This window comes from Diadema antillarum, unplaced genomic scaffold (genome assembly GCF_040938485.1).
Source record: "Diadema antillarum isolate AM-2024a unplaced genomic scaffold, OU_Dant_1.0 seq00000784_RagTag, whole genome shotgun sequence".
NCBI lineage: Eukaryota > Metazoa > Echinodermata > Echinoidea > Diadematoida > Diadematidae > Diadema > Diadema antillarum.
In genome coordinates, this window is record NW_027271672.1 from 299,580 (window position 1) to 317,034 (window position 17,455).

Genomic DNA, 17,455 nt, shown 5'->3' on the forward strand with positions numbered 1-17,455 from the left:
AGGTGCATTTCGTTTTCTTTTAATCATCAAGAATCAAGCGTGTGTTGATGCGAGAGAGGAGAGTTTTCAATGGAATGTGTGATGATGGAACTGACTTCGGCTGGTGAATTCAACTGCAGCAGGATGGTTGCATTGACTTGATATCCAACATTTTGATGAGAGAGTAGAATATTAATGTGAGGTACTGATCTCATGATTCATCATACTTCAATATCTAGGCTGTTCTAAGAGCATGCAGGAAAATATTTATGATGTTTTAGCATACTTATGATGCACATACATTTAACACAGTTATAGAAAGTAAGAATGACAGAAAATCAAAAATAGCTTTAAAATCATATCATTAGGGTACGGGGGATGTCCTAAAACAAATTGCTTTAATATCCAGGCTAAATATTCACCAAGAATAAGGAATTATTTTCATATCTTTCTCTAGTTGTCAAAAGAAGAAGACAAAACGTAACTTTAACATTCTTTGTGCATACCCATTAGGCCTACATTGTACTAGATACATTGTACCAGGTACTAGATATTAAGTATGTGGTATTAAAGGCAGGGCTTGCAGGAAAAATTTGCAATGGGACAAAAGGTGAACAAACCTTCTGAACCGACTTCCTAAACATAATTTTGATATACTGTAGTATACCGGGTACATGAATCTAGATATACACTGTATAGTCTCTTCTCTTCTATTAAAGAAGAAATCCACCCCAAAATAAACTTCAAAAGAAAGAGAAAAAATATGTCCTACAGAATGATATAAAACTACAAAAATCGGATAAGAAATAAGGAAGATATGACAATTAGACATTTCACATTTTGTGAAAACAGTTCTTGACCAGTCCTTATGAATATTCAAATAAGCGAGTTGATGATGTCATACCCTCACAATTTTTCACGGATGTTATATATGAAATTCAGAAAATTTTCCAGCAAATGCAAGTCAAAGCATGTTCCCATCTCAAGATATCCCAAAGTTAACATTTTGTTGTTTTTATTTTGGGCGGTTTTGAGAAAAGTTGTATATTTATACAGCTGAAATATGAGATTTTTTGTTGTCATTTCTGTATATAAAATGAATAAGAAATAGTGAGAGCATGACATTGTTGACATGCTGATTTGAACATATTGAAAATAATAGGTTTATCATAACAAAATTTTCTCTATTTATTGGTTCTGCTTTAGATAATTCCATGAGTCTGGTACACCAACTTAAAGGGGAATGAAACACAAATATATTGATGGAGTATAAGTTTATCAATATTTATAGTAGAACACATTGGCAGATAATGAGGAAAATCAGACCACCGGCTCGTGTGCTAGGAAGTTTAAAGTTCCAACGTTGCAATCACTGGATGAGAAGACTACAACAGTTCATAATGTCATGAATGGAATTTTTTTTCATTTTTTTAATTAATAAAAGATACATATTCTCTCCTCTCACTGCTGACATATGTTAAAGGCAAATATATGATTTGCACCATTTTCTAAAAAAGTTAGTCAAAGGCTTTTTCATAATGCTAGAAAAATGAAAATATGTTGAATTCTCCTCATACTTTCGATAAATAGCATGACATCACAAAACATTGTAGTCTTCTTATCCAGTGATGGCTGCAGCAAAATTCTAGGACTTAATTTAACTCTTAACTGTTGAATAGATTGTCTGACTATCCTCAAACTTCACTGATTTGTTCTATCAATATATTGCTGCATTCATTCAAATGGCATACTTACATGTATATTTGAGTTTTATTATTTTTTAAATGAATTAAATGCAATTCTCATGCTACATACTTTTATTGCATGAACATGGTAACATCAGGAACATGCAGGGAAATGGTCTAAGATGGAGTTTGGCAAGTTTTCTAGCAATTTACAATTTAAGTAAGAAGAAACGCACTCTGCATGGTACATACTTCTAATGTGAAACAATTGTAAAATAAGGTCATGTATAGCATGAAAATTGATACACCTCCCATGTGCATGCTAAACATGGTCTGTTTACAGCAATGAGATCATTCTTTATGCAAAGAGCACTTACAGGTAAATGAAAGCATTATGAAGAATCTAGATAATTTCGCCTCGAATGGTACATGAAAGTGATGTTGCAAACAACGTTTAGACACACCTTGGTATACACTTTGATATATGAAAGAATGATGGAATTGATGTTTTCATGGCAAAAAGTCTGATTTATATACAGAAGGAAAGCCAATTTACCTATAAGATTTCAGGATATACAACTCACATCATGCCATGCAAGTTGAACAGAGATTTCATAGTGGTAAATGGTTTCTCATGCAAATAAACAAGCACTTTTTACATGCCTACAATCGGCAAATGTACAACAGTGCATCTTGCATTTGTATGTCATATAAATGTGTATATTACCTTATATCATATATACAGAGTATATTAGCACCAAAAATATATTTGATCGTCTTTGATTGTGGAAATGACGACATAAATCCCAGTGGCGGATCCAGACGGGGTGCATCGGGCGCACGCACCTCTTTATTTTTTGTCAAAACAAAAGAAAGAAAGAACAAGAGACCCGCGGGTCTAGCGCTCACCTGAGTATCGCAAGTTCACCTTTCACGCAATCACTAATCTAAATTATTCACAGCTCTACCAAGATTTGACCAGGCATTCTCAAGTAGAAGATGAAAATGTACAATAAAGGCCCAATTTTTTTTAAGATTCCTTAATTTGGGGGGATTGGGGCCCCCTGGGGCCCTCTGGGTGGGGCATGGTGCCCATTTTGATAAATTGAGATCCTGACCCCCTAGGGATGCTACCTGCCAAGTTTGACAAAAATCCATCATGAGGTTTTCAGGAAGAAGATGAAAATGTACAATTCAGGCCCCCATTTGGACCCTTCGAACCACCCCCCCCCCCCCCCCCCCCCCCCAAGAGGGGCACCCCTGGATCTCCTATGAACAAACTTGAAACTACAGCTGCCATTAATGTACTCACTCATAGTATTATCTCAGCTCTTTAACTTCTGATTCTAGAGAAGATTTATAAAGATTCCTTCATTTGGGGGGTTTGGGACCCCTGGGGGCCCCCTGGGTGTGGCATGGTGCCCATTTTAACAAATTGAGATCCTAACCCCCTAGGGATGCTACCTGCCAAGTTTGGTGAAAATGGGTCATGGGGTTCTCAAGAAGAAGACAAAAATGTACAATTTAGGCCCCATTAGGACCCCTCCTCACCCCCTCCCCTAGCTGGGTCCCAAGGGGGGCACCCCTGATTCTGCCGTGAACAAACTTGAAACTACAGTCGTCAATGTACTAACTCATAGTATTAACTTAGCTCTAACACTTCTGGTTCTAGAGAAGAAGATTTTTGCGGATTCCTTAATTTTGGGGGGTTTGGGCCCCCTGGGGGCCCCCTGGGTGGGGCATGGTGCCCATTTTAACAAATTGAGTTCCTAACCCCCTAGGGATACTACCTGCCAAGTTTGGTGAAAATGGGTCATGGGGTTCTCAAGAAGAAGATGAAAATGTACAATTTAGGCCCCATTAGAACCCTTCCCCACCCCCCTCCCCTGGGTCCCAAGGGGGGCACCCCTGATTCTGCCATGAACAAACTTGAAACTACAGTCATCAATGTACTAACTCATAGTATTAACTTAGCTCTATCACTTCTGGTTCTAGAGAAGAAGATTTTTACAGATTCCTTTATTTTGGGGGGTTTGGGCCCCCCTGGGGGCCCCCTGGGTGGGGCATGGTGCCCATTTTAACAAATTGAGTTCCTAACCCCCTAGGGATGCTACCTGCCAAGTTTGATGAAAATCGGTCTTGGGGTTTTCAAGAAGAAGATGAAAATGTAAAAAGTTTACGCACGACGCACGACGCACGACGCACGACGGACGACGCACGACGGACGACGGACGACGCACGACGGACGCCGGATGAAGGGCGATCGCAATAGCTCACTTGAGCCTTTGGCTCAGGTGAGCTAAAAAGAAAAAAATGGGGGGGCGTGCGCCCCCCTTTAATGTTGTAAAGGTGCTTCCCCTTTATGGAATTCCTGGATCCACCCCTGAATCCAACTAAGTTTGAATGCATAACAGGAATTTGTGGAGAAAGATACTGATGTAGAGAAATCACTCAGCCAAACATGTAAACCTTTGTGGTATCCAATTCACATTCCTCATCTCCTTCCATTAAAATGACTGTTTATTTCAGTCATCTGACCGTTAGATGAAAGACACTATAATCTCCTATCTTATAACTAAAGTACTGAATATCAGATGTACTTATGGCATAATCTGTTTTCCTATCATATTTGTGATTCTTAGACATAGAACTGTATCTTACCCAGAAAGGGAATCAACATATTATACTGCCTCATTCTTTGAAAAAAAGATTCCACCAAAGATGCTTGCTGGCATTGAATTCAATAAATTTCTTTGCATGAAGACTTGCATTCTAGTTGTAGCAGTTTGCAAGATGAAGAATAGGTTTTAATGCAGATAAAAGTGTATAATGTGGTAATTTTCACTATCAGTTTACAGCAAGCATCATAGAATATCTTAATACCAAACTGAGTTCATTCTTATTCATCCTGTTTACGTATTTCAAGTTTTCAGAATATTACATGTATTTTTTTTTTCATTAAAAGAATACAAATACACTGCACAAAGAAACTATAAGCTGAAACAATTCTACAGTGGAGATGCCATTCCTTTTTCATTACCAATAGAGAGTATTCATGTTTTCTACTGCAAAGAGACAGTGGAGGATATGCCTTTGATAGATGCATACTGAAATACTAAATGTCAATAGATGCGGCTAGTAGTTTCTACTTTTGCTAAATGAAAGCCATGCAAACAAACGTTTGTTGTTGTTGTTTTTTCTCTCATGGCATGCGCTCTCTTACCCTTTGCTGCAACATTTACCAGGATGAAACATGACGGACAGACAAACAAGGGAGAGGAAACAGACATTTTTGAACAATGATTTGTGCAAACAAACATCAGGGCATGACAATGACGCAAGCGTGGACAGATGAGACGACGATTCAAAATTTCACAGACAGTAAGCAAACAGTAACATAGCAACAAAACTATTACAGCTACAAGTAATTACACTCTATCTTAAGAATGTTGATGATTACACACTGTTTCATGACTAATTGAAACGCAGTGAGTTGTGTTTCTTCTAGAACAGACACAGAAGAGACAGGTGACAAGTGACAGTATTACATAGCAACAGACTATTACAGATACAAGTAGATCCACTATCTTGAGAACTGATAATTATACACTCTGTTTCATGGCTAACTGAAACACTGTGAGTTGTGTTTTCTTCTAGAGAAGACATAGAAGAGACAGGTGGGAGAGAAGCTTGGAAAGACTGGATTGTGGAAGGGGGATGCCCCAAATCGGGCGAGGTGGCGAGAAGGGGTGAGAGGGATAGCTCTGAGAGTAAGGGAAATCCTGCCATTCCCATTCCCGGGGACAAATCTGGATCAAAACCGGATGATAATGATGATGTTGATGATGATTGTAACATGCTCCTACAACTAGCATATGTTTATCATTTTTACTCCCAATTCTTTTCCAATCAAATACATGTTGAGGTGTAGAGGGTATCATGGCTTGTTGGCAAAATCTGGAGTTACTTTTATGTAGAGGATGTACACTACAGCATATGCCATATAAAATGTATTTTAAGATATATGTATATACAAAAGCAGTAGTCACGGCATAATGACGTAACTGTCAATGGGGCAATCTCCTGGTAGGGTTTTATCATCAACACTTCCTTTTAATATGATGAGATTTTCAGCTCTTAACAGGGTACTCTGGTTGTAATAATTTGGCCAAATTTGCTCTTCGTAGTCCAATGCAAATACAGCACGAAGCAAAAGTACTGTGTTGCGGACAAGGTCTATAACTGCACATAATGCACTTTCACACAACATTAACAAAAGATACAAATTTTCACAGTGTAATATGTCATATACAAGCACATTGTATATTAACTGTAGCTATTTTTTTTTGTCTGACCAGAAGCATTATCGAAAATTTGAAATGTTGGTTCTATAAATATGAGGACCACACATGCATGCATGTTTTTTTTTTTTACTGGTGATAAAGTTTGACTTTTGCTGGTGATAGAGTTTGAGCCAAACACGTCACGTGATTACATATAATGAATCTACTCTTAATTCAGCTCTCAGAATTGTGTGTAGTGAAGCGAATGTCTTTGTTAGATCACAGGAGCAAGGTGTGCATCCAATGTCTGCATTCCTATTTTTGAAGGTATGTAGATTGAGAAAGCTACTAAAACAGCAAATGACAGCCCCTATTTTAAACAGAGCATCTGAGCAATCCAGAGAAGAGAAAGGATTTGGATAAGCTTTCACAACAGAACAAGTAATGAGAAACTGAGGATTCAATAACCTACTCAGCAAACAACTATTAAAAAAACAAAACAAAACAAAACACAGGAAGGATGGTCTATGCTGTCTTTCTAGCCAGTGTGGAAATGGAAGATATCTTTTTTTTTTCTTTATGACAAATCACTTTGAACACAGCAAAAATGAATTTGTATGTATGAAAGAGGCATGAATAATGTATTGATATACATATGTAAAAGGTAGAGTTACACATAGGTGGCATATAATCATCATTTATGACAAAAACAAGCATATTTTTCCATTCATAAGAGTATCATCTTTATCATACATTCCTGTACATTAAAACAGTTTTCAAAACAGAGAGAGAATGAAATATGGGAATATAGAACATGGAAAGCAAAAGAAAGGGGAAAGAAAAGACCAGATGCTGAAGCAAAATATTCAGACGTTCGCAATCCATCACACATCTGAAACACTGGATATTGAGCACAAAGATAACAAAGCAATGACAACAACAACAAAAAAAAAGCTGTCACCAACACAAGACAAATCATTACATAAAATGGATTTAAAGGTAGTGGGTCAACCTTTTGTGAAATTCATAATAAACATCATTACAACGCATAACAACTCTCTTCCTCCAAAAGAAATTGAATTACGTTTTCATGAAAAATTGATTGTGCATTAAAAGGGTTCTATCAAATTACACACTTATAAAGTGCATATTTTATTTTTTCAGTACATTTTAACATCTGCAGATTAATTTGACAGAACTTGCATTTGTATCTTGGAATCCAGTGCCCTATTTCCATATTAATATTGCTGAATGATTAATGAAGATCAATATCAAACAAATCAAACAAACTTTAGTTTAGTATCTTAACATCTGTGTCCCATGTACCTGATGATACAGGGGGAAAAATAAACACATAGCAATTTGGAAACCAGGATCTAGCAGCTAAAATTGGTGAGACTAAATTTCTGAAGTAATGGCAACCCAATCCTTGACACCCTGACAATTATTATAGATTATAAAAATTGACATTGAACTCCATATCAACCTCACATTCCACAGTATCAACATAGTTACAGCAAACTCATGCCAAAAAAAAAATGTAAGAACTGTGATTTACCCCGCCCTCCACAGGCTTATGCATCAAGAGATTAAAAATTATGATTTCTGAGTTAAATCGTACCAACTGTTAAAAAAAAAGAATGAATATAATAAAGTGCATCTTGCATGGAAATGTTTTCAATTCATCTTTAATATCTCTTTGTGGTTGGGAATATCTAAAAATGTCCATAACTACAGCTTCATTTTAAAAAAGGTAAAGAAAATCGGATGCTACAGTACTGTTATAGAAAAATAATTAATCATTCATCATGAAGACAATTTACAAATGTTTGATTTTAATTTGCTTTCCAACAATACCAAACAGAACTGTAGCTATGCAAACAATGAATAATCTTGACCAAAAGAAAAAAGATGCAGGGGGTAATCATTGAAAAACAAATCTAACGTATAAAATACGAAGAATGCACAATATGGGAGCTTTATCCTCAATCTGACAATAGATTTCACAAACTCATTAAAAAGAAAAAAAAATCTTAGCCAAATGCAAACTCTCCTGAATAACCACAGCATTACATATTACAGTCAAACCTGTCTATAGTGGCCACCCAAGGGAGACAAAAAAGTGGCTGTTGTAGACAGGCGGTCGCTTTAGACAGGGTGATTAAAATGGCTTTTCTCTTGGGGGGAATTGTGTTTAATGGTCGCATACAGCAGGTGGTCGCTATAGACAGATTTGACTGTATTACAAATATCTCCCTCCAAGTACTACCCAACCCCCCCCCCCCCACCAGGCAGGCCAACGAAAGCCTGAATGACGTGGAACACTCACCCCGATGTCGATGTCGAAGAACTCGATGCAGACCACGGGCGGGTCCTCCCGAATGTTGTCCCGATTCCCGTACATGACGAACTGTTCAAAGAGCAGGAGTTCGTCCCACGTCGGACTCAACGTCTCATTGATGACCTGGGGGTGAAAGTGATGCAAATAACGACGAAGATGAAAGCAAGGGTAATAAACACAGTTATATGGAGAAATTAACTCTTTATGTGCCACGTTCGCACGTCCGACTCAGTCGACGGCATGCCAAGTTCGCATATTCTGCTCAACAAACAAAGCCGCCAAAACCGATCGATAAATCACTAATCCTGCAGTACAATCAAAGCGTTTCTCGCGCTTTTGTTCCTCTCACATACGGCTTGCATTCTATGTGATGAATGACTATCAAGCGGTGTTCCCAACTAGATTATGCATGTACACTTTAAGTTTCTGTCACTATTTTATGTGCCAAAGTCATTCCTTTACAGTAATGTAGTAACTGGTAATTCAAAAGAAAAATTGAAAATAAAATTGTTATACATTGTATAATGAAGCAAAGTTTGGCATTCCTCATTAACTTTGCTCACTATTATGTCCAGCTTAACAGAAATTTGTAAAAGTTATACAGACTGGAAAAACAGAATTCTTTCTCTAAGCATGACTATCTTCGTGTCTCAGAATAATGTGGCACACAGGTGGTTTCCACCATGGCACATAAAGAGTTAAAATCAGAATAATAATGATGATAATAATATTAATAATCATAATCATAATAGTAGTAGTAATGATAATAATAATAATCATCATCATCATGAAATTGACTACATGGTTGTAAAAGTTTGCAGACTACAGATGATAAACATATTGAGAAACAAATGAATGCATGACACAAGTGAGGCAATCAAAGTTAAGGTAAATTCAGTGAGTATTGTGTGAAGGACAGTGGAATTTGCCAAGCAACAGCATCATCATCTAATTTGCATAGAATTTGCATAGATGAGTGTGGCCGCCATCACGCTCTCAAGAAAACATGCCATTCAAGGATTCTCTGGAAACTAGCGTGATGTCGGTCACACTCATCTATGCAAATTCCATGCAAATTTGCTCATCTTCTAATCGAAGCAGTTGGTCATCATGGGTGGCAATGGTGGTCCAAGATTGGGTCAACTGGTGCTGACCCGGGGGGGGGGGGGGGGGGGAGGGGGGGTTCCCCTTTTTTTTTTTCATGACTTCAAAAACTCTTTCACTGCTTTGATTGATTGGATGTAATCATTGATATTGGCCGACACAAACATTGGAGAAGAGTTCATCTAAATCTGCGAGGAGGTATTAAAATGAGTTATACTGACCCTGGTCTGCTTGACCTGGTCACGCAGGACGACCCTCGCAAAGGGGTCCGACAGGCCGGAGGAGTCCGATCCAATGAGACTTCTGGCCTGGTAGATGTGACATCGCAGTTGGAAGACCAGTTTCTCTGTGGATGATGATGTAAAATATGATAGCAGTAGCAATAATTTTACTTCTAGTGACATTATCAAAGAATCAATAATGATGACAATGAAGGTGATTATGATTACATTTGGTAATAATTGATAATAATCAGGACAATCATAATGATACTACCACAGATACTCACAGAGTAATACTTTTCCTACTTTGATAATGATAATGATGAAAATAATAATGATGATAAAAGTAATCATAATCATAATAATAAAATCAATAGTAATGTTTATTTCAAGTATGCAAGAGGAGTGCCATCAATCTCACTTGTCAGATACTAAAAATCATGCAAATTATTTTACAGAGGTTTTTTGGACAGACACGTACGGAGAAACACATTAGTGCAAATTGAAATGCCTGAGCTGTGTTCATTTTGCACACTACTGTACAATCAGAAATTGTTCTTTGCATGAAACATTTGCAAATTTCACCAAGGAGCCAGGATTCACGAAAGTACAAAGAATGCATGTGAAAGTTCCACAAATCCCTGTATTACTAGTATACAATTGTACTTTTCATTGTTAATGGTCGGCAAGAATACAAAATGGTCTGAAAAAAAGGCCATCAGCTCCAATCCAGGAAAGTTCTTGGATTGTATCTGTTTGTTGGTTTGTTTGTCCGTGTGCAAAATAATGAACAGATTTGGATCAAACTTACAGGAAAGGTTGAAAATGACACAAGTAAGAGATGATTGAATTTTGATGGTGATCTGGCAATTTTTGTGGATTTTATGACGGATTTTTGATATTTTGGCAGGTAGGGTTAATGAACTTGGGAGTTCAAGCTGCACATTTTGGAGGTTTTCATACTAAAGTGCGTGCTCTAGTTTCTGCTAAGGCGCGGCACGGCGCGCAGCTGGAAGTTGACAACGTAACAAAATGCTTTTATATTTGGAAATTGGGCGACTTTCAGCATGTTTATGTATGGGTGGAAATCACTAATCTCTATGGAAGAACAAGATCAGTAGTAGAAATGAGCTGCCTGGCGGAAATCTGCGCTCTAAGAGTGCTTCTCTAATTCTACAATATTCCTTACCCCTGTAGAAGATGAGTGGGGGAGGGAGCTTGGCGGGCTTGACGCATGCCTTGAGCTCCGGGTCCATGTGGTAGCCGCTGGGCAATCCCTTCAGCATGTCCTTGCGGTGCTTGTTGAGTCCCAGCCACAGGAACACGTCCAGCTTGGCCTGGATGGTCCAGCCGCTTGACCCCGTACCCTTCTTGCCCGGCAGCTGACCGTAGGCAAATGAATGAGGAACAAAATGATGGTCATTTCTAGTGCCGACCATTTCCTTCACGGAATTAGGTACACATGTTCTGCACAATATGTAGGCCTATCACTGACTTGGAAAGCTCTGAAATTATGATTACCACCATGTTCTCACTCATCATTTTTATATGAATGAGATCTACTGCAAACCTAAAACTTTTCGGTATGACATTTTCATGAATTGCCACTGGCATTAAATGCATATATACAAGTAGTGTACACATGAACATTTTTGTGCATTTTAATTTCACAAATAAAAGGCTCTCACGATATTCGAGAACTTAGATGCACATGAAAATTTCTAGTTTTGCAGAACATAAATAAAATGTGTCACAAATAAGAAATGAAGCCTGATGCACAGTCATTTAAAAGCTGCAGAATGCATATCATCATTATACTCATTTTCATTATACAATTATTAATCAAGAAATCAGTATCCATATCTCTATTCATTTCTGCAGGATTTTCAATTTATTACACTTAAGTGATTTGTCCACACTCAAAAGTTAAGGGGAGCACTAAGAAGGTTGGAGCAGGAGTATAGGATGACTTGGCAAATTTAATATATTCCCACTTATACAGGGTTAAACATTTGAGCTGCAAAATATACATATAATATATATATATATATATATATATATATATATATATATATATATCTTTTCCATATATATGCCTGAGGCCCAATGATCTTTTGATTAACACTAGCATGTGGTTGCCATGGCATTTGCCATGGCAACAAACTCACCTTGAGGAACAGCGTCTGCATCTTGCCGCAGAGCTCACCCCTCTCTTCCTCCACCATGGAATAGATCAGCTTCCGGGCCGAGATGCGCGTGAAGGCGATCCTCTTCCCATTGCTGATCATCCAGACGAATAGGTCCTGCAAACTGTGCTGGGGCTGCCATGGCAACAACATCCGCACAATTACAAAATTGTGTATTTGAATTTGAAATATGTTTTTCCAAAATAGTACAAGCATGACACATGTACAACATGCAGATACAAAATTTATATTGTTTAACATATTTGGTCACACACAGTACACTTGATACGAGGAAATGCATGTTTAATGATATCATAATGATATCATTGTTATCATTTTTAGCCAGGCTATATTCACAAAGTAGCTATCTGGGATGCAATTTAAAGCTGTTCTCCTAAAGAAGATGATGCCAAAGAATGCTATTTAAAGCCCCCTGCCCTCACCTCATCTGCCAGGAATCGGAGGCGATGGAGGAAACCCCTGGCTGCCTTGAGCTTCTCCTTGATGGCTCGTTGGGTCCACTGCCGACCCTTGGCCAGCTCCTTGGTTTTCTTGCCTAGCTCCTCCTATTTGTGGGCGGTGCCAGAAATTGAGGAGGTGAAAGAAGAGGAGGAAGTGGAGAGAGAGGAGGAGGAGGAGGAGGAGAGGAAGAGGAGGAGGAGGAGGAGAGAAAGAGGAGGAGGAGGAGGAGGAAGAGGAGGAGGAAGAGGAGGAGAAGGAGGGAGGAGGAAGAGGAGGAGGAAGAGGAGGAGGGGGAAAGGTGGAAGAGGAGATGGAGGGAGAGTAGGAGGAAGGGGGAAGGAGATGGAGGAAGAAGAAGAAGAGGTGGAAGAGGAGGAAGAGGAGGAGGAGGAAAAGGTGGAAGAGGAGATGGAGGGAGAGTAGGAGGAGGAGCAGGAAGAGAAGAGGTGAAGGAGTAGGAGGAGGAGGAAGAGGTGGAAAGAAGTGGATGAGGAGATATTGAAGAACATGAAAGTTAGTGAAATCTGCTGTTTTCTCTCTCACTCAAAAAATATTTGTGCTCATTGTGGGAGTTTCCTCAGTACTCCAGTTGACAAAGACCTTAACTAGGCTGTTTTGTTATTATTTGGATTGACAACATTTATTTTTCTCTTCAAAGAAAGTCACACATTTGCCTTACATTTGAATTTACAAACTATTGTGTGCAGATATGCATCACAAGTAGTGGCAAAAAAAAAATCACACTCAGAAAGTTCTCAATACGTTGCAAATTGGATCCATTTCATATTTTATGATTATCGTGTCATAATGATGACAACATCACAACTGTTATTTGTAAGTTGATCAAGACCTGTAATTCGTCTTTAAGATGAAAGTTTAGACATATTCAAAGTAATGTTGAATTCTATGTATATTTAATATCCATCACAGAAAGGAATGGAATTATAGAATAGGAATTTATTGATATATTCCTACGCCTCACCTCTGTATGAAGAGTTCTGCTCATTTAAACACAAGATAAACATCATCATTGGCCAAAAAAAATCAATAGTTTATAATTGTAGGGTCATATTAACTATCCAACAGAAGATATGTCGGTGTTAAGTTTCAAAATAATAATAATAATAATAACTTTGGAACAGCAATAACAGCCTAAAAAGATGAGACATAATATGGGCGTAAGCAGCTCCAATGTTGCAAGATGATCTGGTGTAAACTATACCAAAAAAAAAAAAAAAAAATTGAAGACAAAGAATGAAATCTTCTACCTAGTACCACAGATATATGTATCACGAGTTTCACATCAGCACACACAAAATACCACACAGGAAAGCGTAAGTGCATTCACACACACTAGTAAATAAAATAGATACTGTGATGTTAACAAATATCACTGCAATGTTTTTGTTTCACACCAAAAATAAAAATGACATACAAAAATAAAACACAGTCCAATATATAAACATACATGAATACCGTATGTACTCTGCCTGCACCTTCATACATACAATGCATATTTTATAGCTGTCTACTATTTTTGCCGTACAGATATGTTTTACCATAGTATAATGAATAGAAAGAGATCTTTGATACTACATTATACATTGTATATATGATAAATATGTTTAATATCATCTCTGAAAATAATAAATGCTATATTTTAAGATGCAGATATCACGTATATACACAAGGAGAAATACATGTATACTCAAGAAAGCACACATACATGTACACAGCAAAGGAATATACCAGTGAATCAGACAAGGAATACAAGGTACATAAAGCATGTAGAACTCCAGTGCTTAATCTGTAAGGGTCAACTGTGACACATTTCTGATCTGTGGTGCGGTGGACAACCAAAAAAAAAAAAAAAGCACACAGGAGGTCAAAGGTCAAGAAATGTCCACAAGAGGAGGTGGGGAAAAAAAACATGCCTGTCTGGTGATGTAGTTGTCATCCAAATCGAAATCCTGACAAACGCAATGAGTGCAAGCGTGGACAAAGAGTGACGAGAGAAGTATGAAATACAATAATGATGGATAAGACACAAATAAATCCTTCCCCAAAGAAATAAATGAACAAATAAATAAATGAGCAGATAAACAAGCAAAAACCAAAGCATAGACACCACTCCCCTCAAAACTGAAAGGCAAATGTGAACCATAAAAAAAGAACCGCATCTTCATTATAGCCCAGTCCAAAGAGTCATATAGGAAGAGATATTCAAACCAAACAGAAAGATAAACTACATATTGAAGTTTAAAAAAAAGAAACAAGAAGCAGAATATTTCAGTTTTACAAATATACAGAAAAAAAAGGAGTATAAAACTATTTCATACAAATTGAATAAAGATAATAGCAAACACTCTTCTTTCCCAAACACTCAGTGGAGGTTTATCCAAACCATGGACTGGACAATTTTTTTGACCAATATTTTGCTTCTAAAACGATACACATAATTTGATATCATTTTGGCACATTAACTTCAGATTCTGCGATGGATGCAGATGAGCTGCATTTTTTTTTTTTCAACTTGTGTTCTGTCCGACATTTTCAGACAAGCATTGGAAGGCCACTTTTTTCAATAAATTGAGTTTGGGTTGTTGTTCTTTCTTTAATTGATGAGACTGACTTGACTTGAAGAGTGGCATTTGTAATTTCCTATATATTCTTGTTGTTGTTTTTTACCATGGTTTAAATAAACTTCCTTTGGGAACATAGACAAATAATGACAACAGTAAACAGTGCCAAAAAACACATCGACCCCAGATGTCAAGACATCAGATATTGTGGTTTTATGCACTCCGTCCATTACAACAAACTCACCACAGCGTACCTCATGCTCATGTGTGTATGCCTTTCATCTATTCATTTTTTTAAAATTTCGTATATGATATCAATTTCATATGAGCACAAGAGATAAGGGCTGTACAATTGTACACTCCTCTGCACAGGCAAAGCTGATAAAACTGGACATGGATTTTTGTAAAATTTCTTCGTAATTCTAGATATGACGCAACAGAAGAAAGACAAATGCATGTGAAAATTCTACAGCGATGCTCACATCACTGTATGCTACAGTCATACTATTGTGAGTTTGAGTTTACGCTGACAGAGTGCATATTGAACTTTCAACCAACTGCATAATCCACATAGATTGTAAACTAATTCTGTATAGCTTACCAGACATGACAGCTTCTACATATTTGTGCCCATTTATTGCATTTTGTTTACGTAGGTTTACGTAGAGGGGAGAGGGAGGGGTTGCAGGCAAAGAAATTGGCAAAACGGAAATGTTATATGGTGAGGCTTTTTATTCACAGCACACATTTACTGTTATATTGCACATGTACAAGAAGTAAATATTACTTTGACATTAAAATATGTACAACCATGTTTTTTTTCAAACATAGGGCTCTCATTTTTAATCAATTCTACTCGCTGTTTTGCACATACATGTAACCTTAATATCAATGGACTCTTATTTGACCTTTTGACCATTCTTCAACCACACTGCTGTAACAAAAAGGTTTATTCAGGATTTTGAAGTTGCTTGCTCATCATATTCTTTATGTCACTTTGAAATATCTGCAAATGCTGTATTTTCAGATTGATATTCTCTGAGGGTATTGTGTTTACAGATTACCATATATACTGTATGTAATTCAGTAAAGGATGCACTATTCATGTGACGTATCCCAGCTTTTTGCCACACAATGGTCCAACCCATGCGAAACACTGTAAATGTTTATGATGAATGGTGAATCCACGCATATAGATAAGATATGTTGAGGATGATTTCATGACATTACCCCAATTGCTGATTATGATGTGACAAAAGGTAATGAGATAAAAGCATTCTGCCCCTTACTGGAAAAAAAAAAAACCAAACACAGAACACACTCCATCTTCCCCTTTCAAAGTGGAACAGTCCCACCCTGAAGTTGATGACCCTCATGAAAAATGCTATATGACACCGGTAAACTCACAACAGCCAATAGAAAAACACTCACTTAAATATCTGACTGTTTTTTTTTTAATTGCATTCTGAAGGAGAGTTTTAATGTTACAAATATTTATTTACTACATTTTGTTGGCATTACAAGGTTGATTAACCCTTTCTGTACTAGGGACTTCAAGCAGTGTGCACAAATCTACACGTATAGGGTTTTCTGTGTTTATCAGTACTCAAAGGACAAGGGTTAGGTTGAATGAGAATATTTCAGTATAGTTTGATGTGTTCGGAGTCATTTACTAAGGGGACAAGCTTAATGTTCTTGTTGCCGCATATAGAAATGCCTTTGTGGCACAATCCTTAAAACTTGCGGTTTGCCATTTCATGATTTTCTTCAGTAGTGTGACAGTTTACAAAGGTATGGAGTGACATGTTTAAAAGCTACATGATGACATAGCAAATATCGATCTGATGAAGATATGAAAACATTCTAACCATGATTTAAACTCAGCATAGGTACACATAGGGTTTACTAGGGTAGTCAATGGTGATAAAAGTCCCCTCTCTGTGTACACGGGTGTGTGGGGAAGGGGGGTGAACAACCTACAAGGTGTAAATGTGTGAGTGTGAACACAGTCTCATTGGTATGCATGAGCCAGCATACAATTTGTAGACATGTGTATAATGTACATTACATACATGTGTATATAATCTTTCATGTATATACAGTATTTGGGTATTTTGTATGAGTTTTTCTTTTCAATGTGAATTGGGCTCTCATCAACCAGTGAAGCAAGCTAAGGCTCGGAGCTTATCTGGATTATAGCCACTAGTCTTACTGTATTTCAAAGCCAGATAAGTGTTTTGGTTCATATCCCTTTTTTGCATATAACTTTGATATAGAGAAATAAGATGAGGATATTCACTATATGGAATAATGAAAATAGAAGCAGGAAGGTGAATATATATACTGTATATACCTTGTATATGCATAAAATACATAGATTTCCACCTTTTGAAATAAATTCCCATTCAACTTTGTATACCGGAGAGGTGTGTGAAAGAATAGACAAATCTTCAGTTTTTCACACCTGGAAAGTAGTCCATTACTGGTTCCCCCACTTGTATGCCAGCTGAGACTGCGCTAAAATAAAATTTATGACTGATATACAAGTGTATCTGATAGCATATCACACACTGGTAGAGAGATATAACCATGTCCACTGGAAGGATATAACA

At 37.4% G+C, this 17,455-nt stretch overlaps 1 protein-coding gene across 1 annotated transcript in view; it reads right to left on the reverse strand.

The window, feature by feature from the left end:
- The window catches only part of LOC139739152 (otoferlin-like), a gene marked incomplete at its 5' end in the record, with an annotated part of 107,449 nt that overhangs the window by 62,878 nt on the left and 27,116 nt on the right, over window positions 1-17,455 (reverse strand). The window contains 5 exons of the mRNA XM_071649767.1: window positions 8,271-8,411; window positions 9,614-9,738; window positions 10,803-10,995; window positions 11,782-11,934; window positions 12,243-12,365. Coding sequence (XP_071505868.1) covers window positions 8,271-8,411; window positions 9,614-9,738; window positions 10,803-10,995; window positions 11,782-11,934; window positions 12,243-12,365 — 735 coding nt within the window. The remainder of the gene's footprint in view (window positions 1-8,270; window positions 8,412-9,613; window positions 9,739-10,802; window positions 10,996-11,781; window positions 11,935-12,242; window positions 12,366-17,455) is intronic.